This window comes from Rhincodon typus, chromosome 1, assembly GCF_021869965.1.
Source record: "Rhincodon typus isolate 14 chromosome 1, sRhiTyp1.1, whole genome shotgun sequence".
Taxonomy (NCBI): Eukaryota; Metazoa; Chordata; class Chondrichthyes; order Orectolobiformes; family Rhincodontidae; genus Rhincodon; species Rhincodon typus.
Genome location: NC_063332.1, coordinates 114,253,486 through 114,279,819, shown reverse-complemented (window position 1 = coordinate 114,279,819; position 26,334 = coordinate 114,253,486). Strand labels below are relative to the sequence as shown.

Sequence of the window (26,334 nt, the reverse complement as noted above, 5' to 3'; positions counted from 1 at the left end):
TCCTATGATGCTGCTTGGCCTGCTGTGTTCATCCAGCCCTGCACCTTCTTGTCTCGGATTCTCCAGCATCTGCAGTTCCTACTATCTCTGGCAAACTGAAGTTGCCAGGTTACTGTCTCACTTTCACATTGGAAATTCTCACTGTCTAGTTTCTATCCAGCAGATAGGAGAATGGGAAATGGCATATCAATGAGGTGAGATTACATAATAATGAGGATGTTAATGCATGCCACTCACTAGTGAAAACTGTCACCAAAAAGACATTTTCTCAAAAAGGTATTTATCTGAATGTGAGTCAGGAGGAACAGTGATGCTCTCCTCCTCTCCACTGCTTGTCCTGAAGTCAGTTCAGTTCTCTACTGATTGGACCCCATTTTCTTCAATTGTCTCCCCTTTCCTCCTGATCACTCCTCCCTCACAGTTGCCCCTTACCACCTCCAAGAATTGAGCTGAGGGCATCTGTCTGTGATGCAACAGCCCAATATTTAATATAGACATTTAATATTATGACATTAATATTTTGTTTAATATAGACATTCACATCTTTCTAGTTCTGCATCAATTATGGACCAGTCCTAACCTATTGCTGCACTGGTATTGTTACCTGTATCCAGTCTGCAATAGGATTTAATTTCACCCCCAAAACGTTATACAGTTTAATTTGTACAATTAAAGTATCAATGCATTTAGAAAGAAATAAAATGATCCGACCCATCCTCGACCCATCTCACCCCAACTTTCTCCATCTATTACTATCAGTTCTTTTATAGAAATGTATATGCTTGCTTTTAAATCTTTTTACATTAACTCTTTGGTACTGGTCTTCAACAAATACCTTGCTGACTATGACTGGATGGTGTCAAATTTCTTTGGGCATCATGTTGGCTCAGTGGCTAGCACTGATGCCTCACAGTGCCCAAATCTGGGTTTGATTCCAGCCTTGGGTGACTGACTTGGGTGGAATTGCATGCTCTCCCCATGTCTGCATGGGTTTCTGCTGGGTGGTCCGGTTTCTTTCCACAGGTTAGGTGGATTGGCCATACTAAATTGCCCTGTAGTGTCCAGGGAAGCACAGGTTAGGTGGATTAGCCATGGTAAATGCAGGGTTATATGGAAAGGGTGGGAGAGCTGGAGCTGAGTGGGAGGCTCTTTGGAGGATTGATGCAGAGTTGATGGGCTGAATGGCCTCTTTCTGCACTGTAGGGATCCTATGATTTTATTGTTAAAGCTGCACTTATCCAGGGCAGTATTCCATCAAACTCCTGACTTAGGCCTTCTAGATAGTATTCATGTGTTAGGGAGTCAGGAGGTGAGTAACTCACCACAGAGTGCCTCATCTCTGCCCTGCTCTTGTAGCTACAGTATTCACATGACTGGTCCAGTTCAGATTCTGGTCAATGATAACCTCCAGGATATTGATGGTGGGGGGCTCAGGGATGGTCATCCTATTTAAAGTCAAGGGTCAATGATTAGATTCACTATCTTACATGGACTGGATATTTTCTGGCACTTGTGTGATGTGAATGTCATTTGTGTTAGTGGAAATGCTGAGACCACATTGCAGATATTGTGATGCAATGTTTCTATCATTTGCTGACTACTAGCTAGAAAATCATGGGCAACTTTCAGATAACTACTCATGGCATACAAGGTTCCACAACAGGTGTGAGAATGGCTCTTTCTATCTCCAGTTTAATTTGATGGCATTCTGACAACTGAGTACCTGCTTAATTACAGACTCATAAAAATACCGAGTAAATAAAACTGATGTGTTTTTGAAAATCCTATTTAGCCAGTAACAATTAAACAAGGTCTTAAAGTATCCAAGTTCAATGCTTATACATTGAATTGTGCTTCATAGCTACAGCTTGGTATATAGATGCACAATATTCATTTGATACCTGTGTCACCCCATCCAGTAATGTAGCAGTTTGAACCTCTTTTTTGTATCTGCTCTCTCCTGCGTGGTAGACATACTGGCAGAACATGGGCACTGAATTTGATGCAACGTTCCTGCTGTCCTTCTAGCTTCACCAATGCAATGTCATAATCATTAGCATCAGGCTTATAGCCCTTATGGATAATAATCCGCTTCACTTCAAAACGTTCCTCATATTCCTCAGATACTAATGTGTGGTAATCACCAACACGCACAATATAATTTTTTGTGCTGTTGCCATACCTGTCAAAGAGAAAGTATAAATTTAAGAAGAAAGTTTCACTTGATGGAATGCCCATCATGGATGCATGCCAGCTTAATGAATCACAATAACTTAATATTCAATAAGTTAAAAGAATAATATTGTTGAATGGTAGTAAATCAAAATGTGTTTGCTAGAAGGATCAGATTGGAAAACATTACTGAATAACAAGCGAAAAAAAAACCATGTGGCAAGGAAAGGCCAGTTGGCCTAATGAACCATTTCTTCCATTGATCATGGCTCTAATAAACTGATATTATAACTCAATCAAGACAGTTTTCCTGTCAGTGCTTTGTAGGTCACAGGAGACTGATGTTCACGCAGCAGTTCCGAACTTACACATTGCTGCAACCAACTCCTTAAAATTATAGCCTTTTTTTTTGTTATCAGGATAAAAGAACTTATGACATATAGTCCATTGAGGGAAACCAGGATGTCCATCCATTCAGCTGCAACCACAGTTTAACAAAGTGTCTTTCCCTCCAATTATCTGCATTGGAGCTCTGAACTCCATTTGAACTTTCATGAACAACAGAAGAATTAAGGATGCATATCCCACCCCCATAAAGATTAATTTAAGACAAAAAAGGGAAATTTTGAGCAGAGCCTGGATTTCAGTTATACTTCTCAAAAAAAAGGTTTCCCAGTCTGAATTTGACGATTTATTATGCCTTTATTGGAGTCTGTTTGAGAACCTAACTTTCTTTTACATTTGTAATCACGTTTTCTTGTTCACGCTGGATATTTTGCACAATCCCTCAATTTAGAAGGAGGAATATGTGAAGGTTGTGTGTCAGAACTCAGTGGGCTTTAAATTAGACAAATTAAGCACTGTATAGAGAGGAAAGTAAAAAGAAAAGCACATGAAATATCACAGTTTGAGAATTGTACTTTTTTTTCAAAATGTTCTAATTTGATTCTAATTCTATGGTTGCTGGAGCTGGAATGAATTTAAGAGGCTATCAGGACAAATTTAACAGGACTAAATCCAAGCCAACAGAATTATCAAAGAATCATTCTACTTTCAATTTCAAAAGAAGGATTCTTGTCTAAATTATGTTTTAATATGAAATTGTTGCCAAAAAATTTAAAAGGCTAGCAATGTTTTCACTGAGGCAAAATGACATATATCTTAAAATATCAGTATTATCATCAATAACTCTTTTACAGTTACAATTTGAATAGTGAGGGAAAGCATCATTTGCAAGTATAAAAATAAACTTAGTTTTACTATCTGAATTACACAGCAAAAGGCCAATGTAACAGATCGTCAAAATCTAAGTTATAAATGATAATAATAAACAGAAGAATTAAATACTTTTGAGACCACAATGCCTCTAGATGAAACATCTAGGACTGAAAATTGGAAATAAAATTAGCATCCTTTTTGTATCTAGTACAAATAAGAGTTTTATTCCTAATTATATTCATTTCTTGTAAAATATAAAGTTTCCAAATAACTGCGGGGATTTCATCAGAAAAGGTAAATGGCTTTGCGAGAGGACAGCCAGTTTAAAGGGTTGGTAAATTCACCATAGCTCCACTGGACCATAGGACTACTCTCTCACAAGCACAAGACAACTGGTGGTGGTTTAACCTGATAGTCACTATCCCTCTGGCAAGGGGAAAAGGTGAGAAGGGGAGTCCTTTACAGTAAGCTTAACCCAGGCAAAAATTGAACCAAAAAAAACAGAATAACTACAGATGCTGGAAATCACAAACAAGAACAAAATTTGCTGGAAAAGCTCAGCAGATCTGGCAGAATCTGTGGAGAAAAAGTAGAGATAACATTTCAAGTGCAGTGACCCTTCCTCAGAACAGAGTTAGGAATTGAACCAACACTATTAGTATCTCTCTACATAACAAACCAACTATCCAACTAGCTAAGCTATTGATGGGAGCCAATAAAGGCCTACTGAATTCCTCTGTTGTTTGAAGAAAGCTTCTCTGGGAGAAGTGGCTTGTCAATTATCATATGTAAAATGTTTAATTACAGCTTTTTTTTAACCATGGATTTCAAATGTAACTTCCTGTACATGGTTTTGTGGAATTTGTCAGGGAAACTGAGGCAAGAGTACAATGGGATTTAAGGGCTGAATAACTGACGGGCAAAAAAAATCCTTTAAATGCAGTGATTCCACTCATTTCTTACCTAGGTGAAAGGCTATAGTTCAGAAAACTAGTTCTGACAGTGTGTTTTCAATGTTATGGAGATGATTTACACCACTGTGGGTGGAGGCTGTTTCCAGTGATGTTCATACTATTTGATCTACAACTCCTATATGTAACAGCACCAGCAGCCTTCTCATTGCCTACCTGCTACTCCACAGCGGAGTGTGGGAACATAGGTACAACTCACGGGATGCAGTGTTCCCAATTATGAGCAGAAGCTAAGCTTCCTAGACACGACCATGCTGCAACACCTCAAGAGGCTTATGGTGGTCACTAACTTCTGCAGATTGCTGGAAGAAGACTTACTGCTGAGCTGAACACATAGGTGCTCTTTACCAGGAGTGGTGAACATTATCACCGTCTTTAATTTTTTTCATTTTTGGCCCCTCCAGAGACATGGAGGTGGTTTTTCAGAGTCATTCAACCCACCCAGACATGCATCTCACAGATAACTGATGCCACAATGGCCAGCACCGGCCCTTGGGTCGACTTTTCAACAAATTAGGTCTGAATGTATTTGCTTTCTGGCTCTGGCTGGTTTAAGGAATCATCAACTGGTACATGTAGCAAGCAGAGCATCGTCAGATCATCCTGGAGACTGAATCAATTATAATGATTTTCACTCCATCACCCATGTGTGGGCAGGAGTAGATCACTCTGTATGTTTGTGCAAGATTCTCAGGGATCTGCAATGATGCTCATATTCTGCATGAGTCAAAGCTTCCTGAATTCATAGAATCCCTACAGTGTGGAAACAGGCCCTGCAGCCCAACAAGTCCACACCGACCCGCAGAGCATCCCACCCACCAATAACTCACCTAATCTACGCATCCCTGAACACTAAGGGCAATTTAGCATGGCCAATCCACTTAGCCTGCACATCTTTGGGCTGTGTGAGGAAACCGGAACACCTGGAGGAAACCCACGCAGACACGGGGAGAATGTGCAAACTCCACACAGATAGTCACCCAAGGGTGGAATTGAACCCAGGACCCTGGCACTGTAAGGCAGCAGTGCTAACCACTGAGCCACTGAGCCACCGTGCCACCCCTTTTCAAACCTCCATGTTGTGAGGCACTATCACTGTGCTAAATGGGACAGACTTTGAACTGATCAAACAACTCAAGACTGGGCAACCATGAGGCACTGTTGGCCATCAACAGCAGCAGAATTGTACTCCAATATAATCTACAGCCACATGGCCTGGCATATCACCCCCTTCAACCCTTACCATCAAGCCAGGGGATCAACCGTGGTTCAATGGAAAGTGCAGGAGGGCATGCCAGGAACTGCACAAAGCATTCCTAAACATAAGATGTCAACCTGGTGAAGCGACCAAACAGGGCTACTTATATGCTAAACAACGTAAGCAATCAGTGATGGACAGAGATAAGTGATCCTACAACAAACGCATTGGATCTAAGATCTGTACTTCTGCCACATCCAGTCGTGAATGGTGATGGACAATTAAACAAATCACTGAAGGAGATGGCTCTACAAATATCCATCCTGAATGATGGAAAAGCCTAACACATTTGTATTAAAGACAAGGCTGAAGCATTCGCAGCAATTTTCAGCCAGCAGTTCCAAGTGGAGAATCTATCTTGGCCTCCTCCAGTGATTCCCAGCATCACAGAGCCGATCTTCAGCCAGTTCAATTCAGTGTACGTGATAGCAAGAAATGGTTGGAGGCCGTGGATTAAGGCTTTGGGGCCTGACAACATTCCAGCAATGTTATTGAAGACTTGGGCTCCAGAAGTTGCAGCTCCCCTAGCCAAGCTCTTCCAGTGTTGTTATAACTCTGACATCTACCCAGCAACATGGAAAATTGTCCGGGTATATCCTGTACACAAATAGGAGGTCAAATCCATTGCGGACAATTACCACCCATCAGTCTACTTTCGATCATCAGTAAAGTGATGGAAGGTGTCAAGCAGCACCTGCTCAGCAATAACCTGCTCAGTGACGCACAGTTTGGGTTCCGCCAGCGCCACTCAGCTCCTGATCTCATTACAGCCTTGGTTCAAACATGGACAAAGGAGCTGAATTCCAGAGGTGAGGTGAGAGTGATAGCCTTTGGTAGTAATGCCACATTTAACTGAGTGTGGCATCAAGGAGCCCTAGCAAAACTGGAATTAAGAGGTATTGGGGCAAACTCTCCACTGGGGTTGGAATTAAACTTGGCACATAAGGAGATGGTTGTGGTTGTTAGAGGTCAGTTATCTTAGCCCCGGGACATATCTGTCGGAGTTCCACAGTGTAGTGTCCTCGGCCCAACTATCTTCAGCTACTTCATCAGGACCTTTCCTCCATCATAAGGTCAGAAGTGGGGATGTTCACTGATAATTGCAAAATACTCAGCACTATTCATGACTCCTGAGATACTGAAGCAGTCCGTGTTCAAATGCAACAACATCTGGATGATATCCAGGCTTTGTTGCCAAGTGGCAAGAACATTCACACCACACAAATGCCAGTAAGTGACATAGAACATAGAACATTACAGCGCAGTACAGGCCCTTCGGCCCTCGATGTTGCGCTGACCTGTGAAACCAATCTGAAGCCCATCTAACCTAAACTATTCCATTATCATCCATATGTTTATCCAATGACCATTTAAATGCCCTTAAAGTTGGCGAGTCTACTACTTTTGCAGGCAGGGCATTCCACGCCCTTACTACTCTCTGACTAAAGAACCTACCTCTGACATCTGTCCTATATCTATCACCCCTCAATTTAAAGCTATGTCCCCTGGTGCTAGCCATCACCATCCAAGGAAAAAGGCTCCCACTGTCCACCCTATCTAATCCTCTGATCATCTTGTATGTCTCTATTAAGTCACCTCTTAACCTTCTTCTCTCTAACGAAAACAGCCTCAAGTCCCTCAGCCTTTCCTGCCTTTCCAGCCAATCTCCAATAAGAGACAATCCAACCACTGTCCCATGCCATTCAATGGTGTTACCATCACTGAATGCCTCACTAACAACATCCTATCAACATCGACCAGATACCAAACTGGAGTCACCACATAAGCATTGTGGCGACAAGAGCAGGTTAGAAGCTAGGAATACTGTGGTGATTAACTCACCTCCTGACTCCCCAAAGCCTGTCCACCATCTACAAGGCACAAGTCAGGAGTGTGATGGAATACTCCCCACTTGCCTGGATGATGCAGCTCCAACAACACTCAAGAAGCTTGACACCATCCAGGACAAAGCAGCCTGCTTGATTGGCATTACATCCACAAGCATCCACTCCCTCCACTGCTGATGCGCATGCCTTAAGAGTGAATAAAAAAAACATTTATCTGAGATAATAAACAGCTAAAACTGATGGTAGTACAGTGAGCTGACATAAACTGAATTCTTTATTCAGCCTCTAAAGTTTTGTTTTACATGTTTGTTATTCTGATTGTTCCCTTGTTTCTAGTTTCAGATAATCACATAACATACTGTGATAATATTCTGTCCATTGAGGCTGTGTTGGCTTTTTGAAAGAACTGTCTGATTATTTAGTACAACTCCCTTGCTCTTTCACGATATTCCCGCAAATGTTTCCTTATGAAGTATATATTCAATTCCCTTTGAGAGTTGTTATTGGATCTGCTTCCAGCATTCTTTCAAGCAGTGCATTTTCGATCATAACAACTCTGTGCCTAAGAAAATTCTCCTCTTCTTCCCTCTGATTCCCTTGCCAATCAACTCAAATGTGTATCCTTTGGTTACTGAATCACTTTTCAGTGGAAACAGATTTTACTTACCTCTGCAACAAAGTGCTTCCTAATTAATTAACACTTGAATTACGTCTTCCTTTTGTCTTCAGTGCTCCAAGGAGAACAATTCCAGTTTCTCTAATCTCTTTACAAAGCTCACATTTGATAACACGGGCATGTTCAAGTTTCGTGATTTTGACAAATAACAGATCTGAGACTAGCCGTGTTGCATAAAATGTGAGTTTCTATTTGCTTTTGATATTTATTGTAACTTTCATTGTCTCAATTTGTGGCTTGACACTCAAAATGTGGGTTATTTTATGTATTCTGCTTCACAGTGATCATACAACTCTTCTTTTATATACCAAATATATCCAAATTATATATATCAGTATATTGGGAGAAGAGAAAATAAGAGAAAGATTACTTGATTATAAAGTTCCGAGCCAAGACACCATTATCCTAGCCATGATCATACTTTAGCAGATTAGCATGTTCTGTACTAAGCATGATAATCACTTTGAAATTCCAGGGCTCAGGTTATTTCATCAAAAAAGGTGAGTTTATCTGTGAAAGTAAATTGCCTCATTCCTCTATGGTGGATAGACTGACACTAGGCAGCCAGCAACTGAAAGTCACCACTGGTAGGTTCAGTTGAAGACACAACAATTCCGTATTTTGAAGCTGTAGAGCACGAAGGTGGAATCATTAACGCTGCTATTCAACCCAAATGCCCTCTGTGGTGCTTGCTGAGCTGCCAGTGTGTCTTGGTGGTACTCCATCTGAGAAGGGTGCTGGTGTGGACATCCTCTGCATGCTCCAGAAGCAAGTGAGTTCATTCTGTTCTCATATCACATAGTCCGGCCAGCTAATGTGATGCATATTTTGGACCAAACAGGTACATTTGCACATCACTCACAAAAGAACACAAAAATTCAGCTACACATTGGGCCCTGCACTGGTATCACTCCATGGGCCTAGCATCCAAGTTGAAGGCAAAGGTCGATGAGCCTGTGCTACAGCAAAATCTCAGGAAGCACTTTGTCGTACTTTTGACGATATTGTGGTCTGTTCCTGTTGTTAGAAGGGAATGTTGCTCCATCTTCATAAGGTTGGCAGAGGATTGGGGACCTCCGCAGAGAAAGGCTACAACAATGTGGGGACAGGCAATGGCAATGCCTTTGAGTCTGCAGCACAACAGAGATACAGAAAAGAGAAACACATGGCAGGTGCAGTACAATGTGAAGTTATACACTACAGCACGAAAATCAGAAAGGAAGAGCATTATTTAAATGGTGATGGAAGTGTAGATGTGGAAAGAGACACCAGTCAATGAAGGTAGACAACGAGGTGCAGCAATTAATTTGGAAGACAAATGGTAGCTGGCCTCCATTGTAAAAAGGATTTCAGTTCAGAAGGAGGGATGTCTTACTGCAGATATACAGGGCCTTGGTGAGATCACACCTGCAGTATTACATTCGGTTTTGGTCATATTTGCTGTAGTGCAATGCGGTTCACTAGGCTGCAATTAGCTGAACTGTCCTACAAGATTGAGAATGGTTCAACTGATTTAGCTATTCACAAGATGCATCCACAGATATCATGAGATCTGACGAGTTTCTGCAGCATTCTCTGTGATTTATCTGTATTCAATAGAGCTTAGGAAGATGAGAGGGAATCTGATTGAAGCATATAAAATTCAAACAGGGCTAGACAGACCAGAAGCAAAGAGGGTCTAGGCCCGAAACGTCAGCCTCTCTGCTCCTATGATGCTGCTTGGCCTGCTGTGTTCATCCAGCCCTGCACCTTGTTGTCTAGGAATCTTCCCTGGTTGTGTTGTCTAAAATGAGGGAACACAGCTTATAGCAGTGAAAGCTGTGGAGGCCAAGCCACTGAATACATTTGAGAGACAGTTTTTTTTGCTTATTTGGAGAAAGCATGTATATGGCATTAAAATAGAGAATCAGCTATGATCATACTGAATGATACAGCAAACTCAAGGGGCCAAATGTCTACTCCAGTCCTTTGTTTCTATATCTCAGTTTCTGTGAGCAAATAAAAATAAAACATGATTATAGAGTAGTTATCCAAATCTGCACTGGGATAGTAGTAACATTAATAGCTAAGGGACAAGAATTTTGTAAAGCAATATGTTTCCAGAAAGAAGGTGGCACTCTTGGTTCTCTTTCTTGGAAATTTTGTGGACCAAGTCTCAGTTGGGGGATATTTAGGGACAATGATTATTGCATCTAAAGGTTTAGTTTGGCTATGGAAAGACACAAAAAATGTTTCAGAGTAAGAGTAATAATTCTTTTTATGCAATCACAGGATGAGGGCATCGCAGGCCAAGTAGGCATTTATTGCCCATCCCTAATTGCCCAGAGGGCAGTTAAGAGTCAACTACATTGCTGTGGGTCTGGAGTCACATATAGATCAAACCAGGTAAGGATGATAGATTTCCTTCCCTAAAGGAAGGGTACCAGATGCATTTTTCCAGCAATTGACAATTGTTTCATGGTCATTAGTAGATTCTTATTTCCAGATTCTTCATTGAATTCAAATTTCACCATCTGCCATGACAGAATTTAAACCTGGTTTCAAATTGGGGGAAGACAATTTCAAGAATGGAGTGAGCTCAGGTAAAATGGAATCAAAGATTAGCAGGTTAAACAGTAACTGAACCCTGGGCTGCCTTGAAAGAAGAGTCAGTTCAAGATACATTCATGATTTGAAAGAGTGGGACAAACGCATCAAGATTTCTCTGGCTGACTAAATTGAAATGACGGTGAAGCAGGAGAAATGTACATTTTAGCAAACGTAGTTGGATAATACAATTGTGAACAAAGCTGACTATACAAGGCTGTGTGGAATTGATAAAGGAAATAAGAGAAATAAAGGGAGAAGATGCATAGAGACTGGCAGCTTGGGGAGAATGTAGAAAATATTCACAAGAATGGTTTGGGGATGAGGAACCTTAGTACTGTAAAAGATTAGAGAAGTTGGCACTGCTTTCCTTGGAGAAGAGAAGGTTGAAAAGATATTAATGGAGACAGATTGTAAATGGTTACCATTCTGGAGTCTGTCAGTCAAGTTGTAGACAAGTCAGAACACAATTCAGGACAATGCAAAGCAGCTCTTCATAAGTACAGGAAATGTTTGTATGTCAGGTTTTTAAAATTACAACAATAAATGGGATTGTGTTTGTAAGTACGAGCATTTGTAACTCAGACATTCGTAAATCGGGGACCCACTTCATTCAAAATCATAAAGGTTCTTGATAGAGTAGATGGGGCAAACCATACCCACTAGTGAAAGGATCACAAACCAGAGATAGATTTAAGGGCAATTGACACAAAAAAGCAATGGTGACATGAGGCAATTTTGTTTTCACTCAGTGAGTGGTTAGGATCTGGAGTGCACTGTCTGGTGGAGTCAGGTTCAATTGAGGCATTCAGGAGAATAATGCATTGTTATCTGAAAAGAAAGAATGTGAAGGGCTACAGGGAAAAGGAGGGGAGTAGCTCAAGGTGAATTGCTCCTCCAGAGAGTCAGCACAGATACAGTGGGCTACAGTGGCCTCCTCCTGTACTGTAGTCATTCTTTGATTTTGTGGTTCTAGCAAGAACATTACACATGATCAAAGAAATAAAGCAGAATGGTCCAGTATTGCCTCATTAGAAGTAAGGTCTTCCTCTAAAAGTTAAAGCACAATATACTCTGAACAATGAGGGCTACATAAATAAATGAAAACAGTCCCAGTCACTTGAAAATGCTCCTTTTCTTCTTTATCCTCTCTCACATGCCATAAAACTGCAATGTTGGAGCCAACATGTGGAGGAGCTGATTAATGACTGATGAATTATGATTAAACAGAGATTGCCATTTTACGTTCATACATTTATGTTTGCAAATTATAATATTCTTCCTCCAACCCTGGCAACAGAATAGAGTTTGTTTTTGAAATCCTTCCCAGTAGGCAGACTGATGGCACAGCATGAGTCAGCATTAACACAGTTGGATACAGAGTGAACCGTGCACATTTACCCTTCAGTTTCTCACACACATCCCTGATCTCAGCCAGCTAATCTGGAGGCCAGGACTGAGTGAACAGCTTTCAAGAATGGTTTCCAAAATGCGAAAAAAAAACAAAGATCGTAGGTTAGATCAATTGAATATCATACTTTGGGTGCAATTCATCCTATTACTAATTTTAAGCTAAGGATTGTGAGAATTTATGCCAACCATTATACTGAAATTATTGGCAGGAAGAAATGCTTCATTGTTTCAGAGAAAAATTATAAAGGCTGGCCGAGGATGGTTTGATGGATAAAGCAAGAAAGAAGTGAGACAAAGAAAAGACCCATGTTAGAATAGCAGACAGTGGGTCTGAAGTCATTGACTCATGTCACCATTGCTGTGGGTCTGGAGTCATGTGTACATCAGCAGTTTCCTTCCCTAAAGGACATTAGTGAACCAAATGGGTTTTTTTTTCTAACAATTGACAATGGAATTAGACTTCTAATTCCAGATAGTTGTTGAATTCAAATTCTAACATGGCAGAATTTGAGCCCAGGTCTCCAGAACATGAGCAGGGTCTCTGGAACAAGTGATAATACCATAAGGCCATCACTTCACCGTGCACTGGCAACTATCAATGGTGCTGCAACGACACTGTGCACTCAGGGACATGCTCCTGAATTGTGGACAGGACCAGTTCATCACCGGGTCAGTTAGGGCAATGCCCACATTAGGGGTGAGGAACCAGATATCTTTCTCCTCCTAGCATGAGAGAATGAGACAGATATTAAGGGAGATAAAAACTATGACAAAGCTGTTATTTTTGGCCCAAATGGAGAGATATCCTGAGTGAGTGAGTAGACACTGTACAGGGCATGGAGGATTAATGATATCAGGATGAGTTACAGCAAGTAGTGGGCCATACTGAGTGGTACAGCATGAACCTGGATGGGAGATGGGTGCACGAGCCAAGACAGAATTGTGTGTGGGCTATCAGAGAGAAGGTGGTGGCACTTATGCTGGCAGAGCGGAAAAGATCATTGACCCTCTTCCCACATTGCTATGGATTTTTCTAGATGGAGAAGACTGCACTGCCTAGGAAGCAACCTCACACCAGGTTGGCATGGCATGGCATTGTGGCCTCCACTGCCAGTCCTATGGGTAGTGGTCATCCTGCATCTGCACCACCCCCTGTACCAGCTTGCTCTCTACAAAGCAGGATGCTAATTTTCTCAGATAACAAGGTGTAGAGCTGGATGAACACAGCAGGCCAAGCAGCATCAGAGGAGCAGGAAGGCTGACATTTTGGGCCTAGACCCCTCTTCTAAAGATGCCTACCCTGAAGAAGTTACCCTCCTCCCTCCGGAAAAACCTCAGTGGATCTCTCTCCCATTGCAACTCTCTCGTAATGTCATCCTCTTCTAAGGATGCCTACCCTGAAGAAGATACCCTCCTCCCTCCGGAAAAACCTCAGTGGATCTCTCTCCCACTGCAAATCTCTCATTATCTCTTCCTTGTTATCTCAGATTCTCCAGCATCTGCAGTTCCTACTATCTCTGATGCTAATTTTCTCCATCTGCCACACTCAGGGCAAATGTCAGGATTCATGTAGGGCAGTTCCAGACTGAAGCTCAGTGCAACTCACACTTAGATAGCGATAGGTATGATTCAGCCTTCTGAGTCTGGGTTTGCAGAGTGAATACTTAACCTACTGTGAGACTGGATTAGGGATTCAAGTGCACATTCTTCATATTTTTCTGACTTAGTATTCTCTGCAGCTAAGGTCTGTGCCAGGACAGTGAAATTGTGAAATTCTCACATTGGGCTGAACTTTGCTGAGATCACAGGGAACCCCAATGACAACTCTGGGGCGGGAATCCAGGTAATTGTGGGAGGGAATGTCAATTGCAACCTACCTGGAAGCAGCCCATTAATAAGTCATCATAGAACCTAGAAATGATACAGCACAAAACATTCAGCCCATCTTGTCCTTGCTGACCCAAAGGCATATCCCTAATTAGGACAGCGAGTGACAAAAGGAGGGCCTACAGCATTGTCCAGCAGGTGGCACCACCAGCAGAGGAGGGGATCCTGAGGGCATATTAAAATGGAGGCATTCTCTGAAAAACTTTAAGAGTACAAAATAAATTAAATTACAGTTTCCATGCTATCAAGGTGGACCCTATCTCCAGGACTGTTGAAGTGGCAACTGTTGCCTGCTGGCATTCACAGCTCCATGGGGGACGGGTACAGAAAGAAATGACATGAGACCTCACTAACTCCTAGGTCTGTTATCAGGAGGCTACATACAGGCAAGAACTGGCTTTGGCCTTAGCAGGAGACCCAATTGTTTTGTACTATCACAAATGTGTTCCCAATGGGGCCTTAATTAATCTTATTTAGCTGCATACATGTAGATAGTTAGAACTAATCAGACCTTGCCTCCAGCAAAATCACGCCAAGAAGGGATTGCACTGCTGCCTACCCTGACACAATGATTCTCCCATTTTGCTCTCGGTCCCACCTCCAATACAATCTCTGCAGGATTGTGAATATTGAAGCCACTGTCCTTCCCTGAAAATCACTGGTCAACTTGCAAAACGGTGCTGCATTTGGTTTTTACAAAAGCCATTAGAACAAAGAATTCCCCCATTATTTTGCTGTATCTGTGATGTACACATGATGTTCCTTTTACATCGCAGTTCGTAAATTGAAGTCTGATCTCTGCTACTTCATTCCAAGCCCCGTAATATATAAAACATATGCTGCTTACAATACAAGGATATGCATTTACACGTCATGATTTATTTGCACTTTGTGCCAATTGCATTAGCCAAAATATCCAAATATCTCCACAGAAATTTCATACTTTGTGCAGAACTGGAAAGAAATGAGAGTATATTCATCCTAGGTACTTTAGTTTGTAATGAAGACGAATAATTAGAAGACCAAACATTCAGTGACCTACTACTGCTAATTCTGTAATGGACTGGGCAGTTAAGAATTGCACTAACTCTGATTTTAATTGCAGCCTGACACTTGCCCTGCCACCTGGTGGAAACTGGGTTTAAAAGTCTTGCAGTGACCCACTCACTTGAACTTTGCTGGCCTCCTGCCTTTTTAGGAGGTCTATAACTAGTCAGTCAGTGAGGCCCATGCACCAAGCAAGTGACAGCTTGACTCAAATTCCAAATTCTAAAATCTGATTATGTACTTCAGCCCTTGCCTTTATTTCAACCATTGCTGACGACTGATCCCTTTAAGAGCACAATATACAAAGGAGAAGAATGCCCAGTGACAGAGTTGTTGGACAAAATTCTATCACAGTCTGAGAAAAGTGGGCTGTAGCAAGGTTTGCGGTAGAAATGCGCAAGGCCTATCTTGACATCAGGAATGCCTCAATTGATCCTGACTCCCCATACTCCGAATCTTGAAGAAGGGTAATCTCCGAAACGTTGACTGCTCCTTCCCTTCAGATGCTGCCTGGCTTGCTCTGTACTTCTAGCCTCTTGTTTGTCTACCTGGATTCCAGTATTGGCAGTTTTTGACATCAGGAGTGTCTTGGTGCATCTTTTTATCTATCTGCCAAGTGGCGAGGTGAGTTTCTCACTAGACAATGGTGAGTTGCCAGTTAAGGGGGATTATTGCTTGTTAAATGCCTTATTAACAGCACAATTCACCTTATTAACATTCAAACTATCTAACTTATCAAATATGCCAAGCAAGTTCGCCAATGAGAATTTGACATGGAAGTCAGAGCAGGTGCTTGGCACCTTTAGCTCATCCCTTGCTCTGAATTATCTCCATGTTAGCAACCATGCAATAATATCTCAGGGCACACACCATGGGCATCGCCCACACTCACCCCATGTCTATGAACATTGACACATGACATGTACCAACCTCTAAGAACCCTCATGACATTTTCTGATTCATTCACGATATGTCTGCAGCCAGTGACAAGGATCCCAGTCCAATGCAGGATATCCTGGAAGTGGTGAGTTACTCCAGGAATAGTGTGGTAAGATGGGGCTAGAATTGGATGAGAGGGATGCCATAGAGTTAGGGTAGATAGTTGGTGAGTAAATCCACAAAGCCTCGTCGTGAAAAAAAAATCTAAAAAGCTTGATACAACTATCCAAAAAATGTAAGATTCTGCCCAATATAGAGTCATGGAATTGTTACAGCCCGGAAGGAAACCATTTGGCTTGTTGTGTCTGTGCTAGCTCTTATGGTGCTGCTCTCCTGTATTCTGTCAGTAGCCCTAATTTATTCTTCTCTTTCAGATAATTCCAATACTGTGTTGAACGCCTTAATTGACCCTGACTCCCCACACTCTGAGGCAGTGCACTCCAAATCCTAACCACTCACTGCATAAAGTAAGATTTTCCTCATGTCACTATTGCTTATTTTGCCAATTACATTCCATTTGTTCATTTTATTATTTTCAGTACTTCTACCAATGAAGCATCATTTCCCTGTCTAGTCTGTCATGATTTTGACTACGTCTATCAAACCTCCTTTCAATCTCCTCTAAGGAAGACAGCCTCAGCTTTCCCAAAATTTCTATGTAACTGAAGTTCCTCAATCCTAGAACCATTCTCATGAATCTTTTCTGCACACTGTCTAATATGTTCACATCTTTGCTAAACTGTGGCTCCCCAAGCAGGATGCAGTACTCCAGTTAGGTCCTATAAAGTGTTCCATACCAGGACTTCCTTACATTTACATTCTTATGCCCCTGCTACAGAGCTTAGAATGGCCTATTCTTTATTAAGGTAGGCCATTTAGGACTGAGATGAAGAAGAATTTCTTCACCCAGACACCGGTGAGTAGAAGTTTCTGCCATTGAAAGCAGTTGAGGCCAAAACATTGAATGATTTCAAGAAGGAGTTTGATATAGCTCTTAGGGTAAAAGTGATCATGGGAAGATGGCAGGCCCAAGTTACTGAATTTTATGATCAGCCATGATCATTGAAGGTACAAGACAGAGGGTGGTGATGGAAAGTTGCTTTACAGACTGGAGGCCTGTGACTAGCGGTGTGCCACAAGGATCGGTGCTGGGTCCACTACTTTTTGTCATTTATATAAATGATTTTGATGTGAACATAGGAGGTGAGGTTAGTAAATTTGCAGATGACACCAAAATTGGTGATGTAGTGAACAGCTAAGAAGATTACCTCAGAGTATAACTGGACCTTGATCAGATGGGGCAGTAGGCCGAGGAGTGCCAGATGGAGTTTAATTTAGATAAATGTGAGGTGCTGCATTTTGGAAAGGCAATTCAAGGCAGGACTTATACACTTAATGGTAAGATCCTGGGGAACAAAGGGACCTTGGAGTACAGGTTCATAGTATCTTAAAAGTAGGGTCACAGGTAGAAAGATAGTGAAGAAGGTATTTGATACACTTGCATTTATTGGTCAGTGCATTGGGTACAGGAGTTGGGAGGTCATGTTGCAGCTGTATAGGACATTGGTTAAGCCATTTTTGGAATACTACATTCAATTCTGGTCTCCCTGATATAGGAAAGATGTTGTGAAACTTGTGAAACTCCTCAGAACTGTTCTGTGCAAGGGTCACCAGACCCAAAATATTAACTCTGATTTCTCTTCACATATACTGCTTGACCTGCTGACCTTTTCCAGCAATTTCTGTTTTTGTTTCTGATTTACAGCATCTGCAGTTCTTTTGGTTTTATTTACAAGGATTTTGCTGGGGTTGGATGGTTTGAGCTAAAGGCAGAGGCTGAATATACTGGAGAGAGATAGTAGGAACTGCAGATGCTGGAAAATCTGAGATAACAAGGTGTAGAGCTGGATGAACACAGCAGGCCAAGCAGCATCACAGGAGCAGGTAGGCTGACGTTTCGGGCCCGATGTGATGCTGCTTGGCCTGCTGTGTTCATCCAGCTCTACACCTTGGGCTGAATATACTGGGGCTATTTTCCCTATAGATTTGGAGGCTGAGGGGTGACCTTATAGAGGTTTATAAAATCATGATCTTTTCCCCAGGGTAGGGAGGTCCAAAACTAGATGACATAGGTTTAAGGTGAGAGGGGGGAGATTTAAAAGGGACCGAAGGGGCATCTTTTTCACGCAGAGGGTAGTGTGTGCATGGAATGAGCTGCCAGAGGAAGTGGAGGTGGAGGCTGGTACAATTACAATATTTAAACGGCATCTGGATGGGTATATGAATAGGAAGGTTTTAGAGATATATGGGCCAAATGCTAGCAAATGGGACTAGATTAATTTTGGATACCTGGGCAGCATGTATGAGTCGGACTGAAGGGTCTGATTCCATGAGGTACAGTTCTATATCTCTATCACATTGAATGGTAGAGTAGCCATGAAGGACCAAATGGCCTATTCCTGCTCCAATTTATTATGTTTCTATGTTAAACCATTCCCTCAACATGCTGTATCATCTTTATTGATATAATTTGTAAAGAATTAGGGAAGAACTAGGCACTAATTGTTTTGAAAATTAACATCCAAGGTGCCACAATTACTACTAATCTGCAGTCAGTCACTGAGAAGCAATTCAGTCTTCCTGCCACAAAGTGAATTGAATGAATTAAACTCAACAAAGTTCCAACATTTTGAGTCTATGATGATTTAAAGTTTTTGGGAGGCAGAAGTTAAAACATGGTGGCAGCAAATGTCTCATTTTAAGATTCAAACACTGAATAGTTTTTAACATGGAATTAGATTGAGAAAAGTCAACTTGTATTAGAGGTAGAAAAACTTAAACGAACTGTTCAAAACTGAAAAAGCTACCCTTGCAGAATAAACACGCTGCTCGATTCTGTAATTATTTGGGAGGCTGATGAAATCATGGAAGCCTTTGAGAAGTTGAACCATATGACTCTATAAAAGTGCAGATTGACTCTCAAAAAGCCTTCAGAGGGTGATGCAACTCTGTTGGTAACGTCGGCAAGCTAATAGTACAAAAGAACCCCAATAAGGCACCTCAAATCGCATCACACCCACTAATGAAATTTAGATTCAATTAATGAAGAAAAGTGGCACTAAAAACTAGTCACACTCATTATGATGAAGAAACTACTATATCCTAAAGAGAAAACAAAACAGTAATACTTGAAAGTTACTGTACTGGTCCTTTGTTTTGAAGTGTACAAGATGAGTCTGACCAGTATGTCACATTTGACATTTTTATTGTGTTTTTTTTTCAACATGGTGATTATCCACCTTGTTCACAACTGTTCTTAAGGGAGCGAAATCTGCTGTTGTTACCTGGTCCAGCCTAGACCTGACTCCAGATGCACAGCAAATGGCTGACTTTTAACTCCTTTCTGAAATGCCCCATAAACCACTGAAGTTCAAAGGTAATTAGATATGAGCAAAAAGTGCTGAGCTTACTCGTGACATCTACATCACATGAAAGAATAAGAAAATACCAGCAAGGAGGAAAGGTTCATTTATATCCTTATGTGGGCAGAAGAGAGAGAGGTAATAGCTTTTAACCATCAAAACTCAGACAAAATTTTTGAAAAATTCCAGCATTCACCTCCAGCTGAGGTCAAATCTTTGACCTACTGATTTTCATAGCCTGAGGTAGGAACCAAGTGAACCTGTTGATATTCCCTTAACAAGAGTTAAAAATAAAGCCAGAAAAATGTAAACTTTTAATTTAACTTTAAATTTAATTTTAATTTTTAAATTTCAAACGCGAGAGCTGTGGATGGCCACATCAGTTCACAGACAGAAATAAATATCTCACACAGGGATCAAGCTGCAAGGCTAATAGAAAGCCCAATCATTGGCAAAAGAAGAAAGGTAAATGTGTTATCTGAGAAGCAATGCTACCGCAACTACAGTCAATAATGCATTGAACCCACCAGCCTCATGGAGAACTGTAAGGACTATACTCAATAAAGCTCTAGCATTTTGAGTCTAACGTCTATAGGAGGTGAAATATTTGGTTCACCAGGTGTGGGCTGATATATGGGTGTTGTTTTGCCAGTGTGCAAATACAAACAGAGTTGTTTGTATGTAGAATTGAAGAGATTGAGAGTGGCCTGTAAATCTTTTGTAGAATGTCACTCACAAATTGTAGGCTGTGTAATGTCTACAGTTGTCAGCTTTGTTTTGGCACAGAGGCAACTGAAGTGCAAGTGTTTTCTATCTTGAGGGTATTTTAATACTCACACCAGATAGGAGTTGATCTTTGATGCGGTGAATGACTACTGTCAGCTAGACTGGTTTGGAGGCTGTCAGAAAGCCTACTTTTGCAGGCCTCTATTTCAGATCTCCAACTCCAGACAGTTCCAATTACACCATTATGAAACAGTTCCAGAAACGTGAAGAAGTTTATTGGATTTTCAGAATTTTGGAGCATGATCCACAGTAGCCTGCGATTCTGATGGCATTTCAGCCAAGGTCTTCAAAGCTGGTTGACTACTGCTCACATCAAGACTCCATGCACTTATCCTAGAGATTTAGGATACTCCCCTGCGATTCCATTAATGAGATAACTGTAACTATCTTCAAGAAGGGAGATATATAAATTATAGTGGTTTGTCCCCATTGTCTATGGCCAGACAAATCCTGACACACATTCTCTCAAATTGTCTTTTTACTGACAAAAAGCTACTAATAAGACACCAATTAACTCTGTTTCTCCCACTTGAAATGCTTCATTTTGTTCCCAACTGTTCTATACATCTAGTTCAGCCAAACAGTTAGTTTTTATTGTTTCAGGTGCAGTTACACTGCAGCTTTCAGACTGACACCAATACCTTTACAGTGAACAGGCCTGGGATAACTTGCCAACTGGTTTTACATGGAGTTCAGCCAGACAGGAGTTCTGTGGTTGTACTCCAAAGGTAGTCAGTAGCTTCCTTTTTCTGACAACAACTTTCCCCATTTTTCATCCAATGCAATCATACGCAATTGTTCCCAACTTCTTAGAATCCCTGTGAACAGATTTACATGTATAAAGTCATGACGTCTGCCCTAAAGTTACACTACTTCAATTATGGCCATCAAGTAATGTGAAAGTATCTACTGGATACACTCAGCATCCTTTCAATTGTGAATCAGATTAAGCCCTCAGTGCTGCGTCACACAATTCCACACAGTCCACACAGCTCATCCTCATTATAGCTGTTTTCAACTGAGTGAGAAGGCATATCCATTATTGGCCAGTTATATTACAAAATATCTACCAGCTGAAAAAGAAGGTTGCAAGCAAAGTCTTTGAGAAAACTCAAAAAAATGCATAGTCTTCAGATTGTCACGACTAAAAACTCCATTAACTCTGAATTATCTGACAGATTTATAGAGTTCCACCTGCAAGAATTAATCACGTATAAGTGACCTGCATCGAGCCATTAGAAACCAATTGTAGTAAAACGGCACTAGACTATGATATAATCCTCCAGGGAAAAAGATAATGATCTTTTTTCAATTATGTTAATTAAATTATTCCAATTAAAAAGACTGACCTTTTAAAGCAGTGAGCTGCAGTGAGGACCCAACAGCTGTCAATGAGAGTGGCACCGCACAGTAATCTCCCATCTCCATGGGATGTTCTCAGCCGGATGGCTGCTTGCCAAGGCCACCCGCCCCTATGTAAGGCAGGAAGCCAAACATTAAAAAGACATTATTCAGCGCACATAAGCAGAGGTCTAACAAATACAGCTAAGGAGCTTGCACAATACACAGACCAGCAGAAAATCGTGACCTGGCAGATATCTTTTAAGAACTTGCCTGTTGCTGTTTTGGCAGCTAAAAGCCAGAGGTTTACTGTGTTTCAAATATACTTTCATTATCTACTAAACTGAGGAGCTACATACAATAATGTTTATTACACGACGTATTGTTTTTCAACTCTCAAGCCATTTGCATTGCAGTAGCAATCCACAATATGCTGTCAGCACTCTGAAATCTTAGGTCGATTCCAAGAACTAAAGAAAAAGAACTTGAGTTCCAAAACCCTTTTTACAGTCACAAGATATTCCAAAACACTTTGAATCAAAAAATATTTTTGTCATCTCTGTAATATCAGAGGACAGAGGCCAGTCAATTTGTACACATATGGTCCAACAAACAACCAGAAGGTAATGAGTAGATAATCCAATATTTTATTGATGTCGTCTGGGGGATAAGTTTCGGCCAGGGGAAATCTCACACACTTTTCTTTTGAAATAATTCCATGGGATCTTTTAAATCCACCTTAGACAGCAGATGAGAGCTTGGCTTGATCCAAAAGGCGGCACCTCTGACTGGGGCAGCACTCCCTCGGTACTGTCAGTTCAGATAATCTGCACATGACCGCAGAATGGGGCTTAAACCTTTTTGGCAAATTCAAAACAACTTATTTAAACATGGCGCATGCCATTTTTCTTTGTTCCCAAAGAGACACAACATCCTCCTCAATGTTAGGAACAATTCCAAAGGGACCAACACTATTTAAACAACCTTATTATCCTACATGGCTTCACTGAGAGCTCTACCTACCCTGGGAACAAAATGTTACCTCTGGCATTCAGCAAAATATATTTATGTTTATCCATTGGTGACAGTCTTGTCTCCAAAAGCAGAGAACAAAACTATTCCATGGGGTAGTGTTCTGTGTACTAAATGCAAAGTTATTCATCCATGAAGGCCAGCAGAACCATATCTGCTCTTCTTTACACTTGATCATAGCAGACATAAACTGCCCAGCGTTATCACAGTATAGGTATCAGAGACAAATACTTGCTTTGATTTTTCCATTGAATTCAGGACACTGGGTCTTAACTGTTTCAGAGATAGCAGGAACTGCAGATGCTGGAGAATCTGAGATAACAAGGTGTAGGGCTGGATGAACACAGCAGGGCAAGCAGCATCAGAGGAGAAGGAAGGCTGACGTTTCGGGCCTAGACCCTTCTTCAGAAATTTCTGAAGAACAACAACTTAACCCATGCTTTACAATGTGGCTAGGTGAACTGAGATAACAAACCAACAATTTATGCATATTGTCTAACACCCCTAGTTAATGCGCTCTGACAGGAATGGTAGTTTACATTAAAGTTACCCAGTTAATGATTTCCTAGGAAAGAAAATCCTTTTGGCCATAATATACTTACTGACCGTAAAGAATTTTTCCCACCAATGATCCGTTTCTGCCGTTGGTTCAGTAATCGTAAGCCACAGAGAGGAGACGTGGGCCCTAAAGAAATTAAAAGCAATAGCACCCGAAGTTATACATTTTGGAATGCTGTTTATCAAAGATTTGAAAAATGTTAAAAATCCCTATAATAATTTTCATGTGTTGGTCACTTGGGAGAATAGAATAGTAATTTATTGTCACTTGTATTTCTGAAAATGCAGTGTGTTGTGCAAAAGTCGCCACAATTTGGCACCATTTTAGTTACTGTAATAATAAAAAGAAATAATTGAGACAAGGTTAGGTCAAAGTTCATCTTTTCTTCCCTCCACACCCCCTGGGTTTCTGAAATGGCTATGGGACACTGCCGCTGAAGCCGGCCTGAGGCTACCAAAGCAACGATTTCCGGACTGGACCCACTAAGCTGCCACCGTCAAAGCCTTAGCATCACCACCATAGCAAGGAGGGACAAACCGGACCCACCAAGTTGCCAACACTGAAGCCGTCGCACAAACCAGTCGCCACTTCAGTTGCTGCCCAAAGCTGCCATATTGCCGCCACAGCCAGGAGGAATGAACCAGAACCACTAAACCATCACCACCGTAGCCACCACTGAAACCACTAGGAGGGACCCACAGATGATGAAGACTTCAAGGAAGCTGCGGCCACTATGGCCACGAGGAATCCGGATTCACCATGCTACTGCTGCTGCTGCTACAGCAGGCCCTCACAAACTCCTTCCTCCACCGCAGCCGCAGAAACACAAAAAAAGGTGAACTTCGATACAAGAGAAACGAAGAAACAAACCAAAGCAAAAAAGAATAAAGAAAATTGCGGTCAGCCTGGTGAGTGGGAGTGGGAGCATATGGATACAAACTCCGGACACCTCCTACATTGCCACCGCCATCTCGAATGCAGTTCAAAACTTGAGTACTGCTGGAAAAAAGGACATGCTGTTGCAGTGTTTTGAATTGCACTCATCAGGACAGAGTTTCAAGAATACCAAATCCAAAAGGAGCAACAACTTATACTTTATAAGAAGAGGGTGTTGACTGGTTGGAAATTGGACTTTGGAAGAGGTATTGCTGTGGAGAATGTACCAGAAAACAGTAAACTGCCAAAACTATTGTTAAAATTCTAATCAGACAAATTCATGGCAGTAACTTAACTGCTGTTTCAGCTAAGAACCTTTACCTCAGCACAAATTCGAAATCAAATCCAGAAGCTTCTTGTTCATAAACATAATAATTTAGTACATGATTTTGACTGTAACAATGTGCAGTTTTAACATCAGATTAAAAAAAGGAGATTAAGACCAATAAAAGCACATGGAATTATAACTATAATCACATGGTGTGATTTAAGATATTAGAAATGTTTTTATTACTACAAGATTAATATAAAATTTCTAATTACCAAGTATAGCCAATAAATAATGCCAAAAGGTTTTGTCTTACTGACTCATAACAAGACCTCATACAACTACAAAGCTCTCTAATTGCTTCTCATGCACTTACAGCAAAACAAATGTTGAAGCTCTAATTTTTAATTGAAGGCCTTAAACTGGGGATGGTTGACCAATGATCCTCCAGCAGTGATGAAAATGTCAGACTGCCAAAGTAAGTGATGGAGAGAGAGTGAGAGAGGGAGAGAGAGAGAGAGAGAGAGGATACCTCAACATGAAGAACTCTTTCAAGGTTTTTCAAACGTTTTGAAAATTAGAATTACCACAGCCTCCAGATCATCATTTGGAAGTCCTTTACAAATCAGTCTATGGCCTGAGGGGAGAAAGCAGGGGCAAGGTACTGAGTTGGAGGATCAGCTGAGGCCAAGTCCGTTATTTTTGTCAAAAACAAACAAAGCTGGAGAGACAGGAGAATATTGGAACAGAGCTGAAATTCTAATATCTCTTTCCTGATGAAAAGGATTAATTGAAAACCTTAGTTCTTCATGTGTCCACAATTTAAAATACATAAGTAAAAGTCAGAAAAGAACTCTGTTTTAAAATCTGTACATTTGGGTCTGATATTTACAGCAAAGCCAGGAAAGCATGGGGTATTTTATGTGCTACGATGCCAATCACTATTGGATTATTGGAATACTTTGCCATTACCTTGCTTGGTTGGTCCTAAGGGCTTAGTTAGTTTACCGTGGCCAAGGAAAATCACCAATGTTTCTGAATGAGAAAAGACTCTTATCTTATGTAAGATCAATTTATTTCATGGTAGCAATCTGGTACAAGTTACAGAAAGACATTGTTACTAAGACCATTGGAAGACCTGTAGATATAGGTCCTCACCCAACAAAATCCTAAGATGTTCTGATATTCCACACTCAAGTGACACCATCATATTGGGTACAGCTTAATGCCATCTCCAACATTAACATTTTTAGAACCAATAACTTATACAATGTCTCTCCACAAGCACTTTTCCTGAAGTTAACATTTATAGTGTAAATCTATGTTATTTTGTTTTGATTGTACACTACAATATGAACAGAACTGTTTTAAAACCACGAATTGCTGAAGGATTACTGCAATGTTTAAAAGCAAGTGACCTGACTCTCATTGTAAGTGCCACTTACACAGCTTCCTGTTCAAGCAGTTGTTGAAATGTAGCTGAACCTGAATCTCCATGTACAAATGGAGATTCGGCAGGCCACAAGTAGCTGATTGGTCTGTGGACCAATGACCAGTTATCAATGACAAAGGTCCTGTGGTTGTCAACAATTATGTGATTGGTTCTCAGGTAGAATAAGATACTATCAGACCTCTACCAGCTCAGGAACTCTCTCTGTTCTCTTCAGTAAAATTGACTTTAAGCCTGAAGAAAACCAATTTATTTTCCCTTCAGCATTACAGTAAGCTGTGACTTTTACTTAAAAATCAGAGGCCTTTGATAAGTGTGAACCAGCCACCCTATATCTCTGAACACCAGTGAAAGCATCTGAAAAAGTAAGACTGAGACATAGCATTCTGATCAGCTCAAAAAGTGTCTCAGTAATTCTTGCAAACAGACACCAACAAGGTTGATTGCCCAGTTTTCCTTCCATAAAATCTATTTTTTCTGTGTGTGTGTGTGTGTGTGTGTGTGTGTGTGTGTGTGTGTGTGTGTG

At 41.0% G+C, this 26,334-nt stretch overlaps 1 protein-coding gene across 1 annotated transcript in view; it reads right to left on the bottom strand.

Annotated features, from left to right (window-relative positions):
• Positions 1-26,334, bottom strand: part of prss12 (serine protease 12) — a 142,820-nt gene that overhangs the window by 4,860 nt on the left and 111,626 nt on the right. The window contains exons 11-13 of the mRNA XM_048604917.1: positions 23,202-23,280; positions 21,572-21,694; positions 1,902-2,182 (exon numbers count right to left, since the gene is read on the bottom strand). Coding sequence (XP_048460874.1) covers positions 1,902-2,182; positions 21,572-21,694; positions 23,202-23,280 — 483 coding nt within the window. The remainder of the gene's footprint in view (positions 1-1,901; positions 2,183-21,571; positions 21,695-23,201; positions 23,281-26,334) is intronic.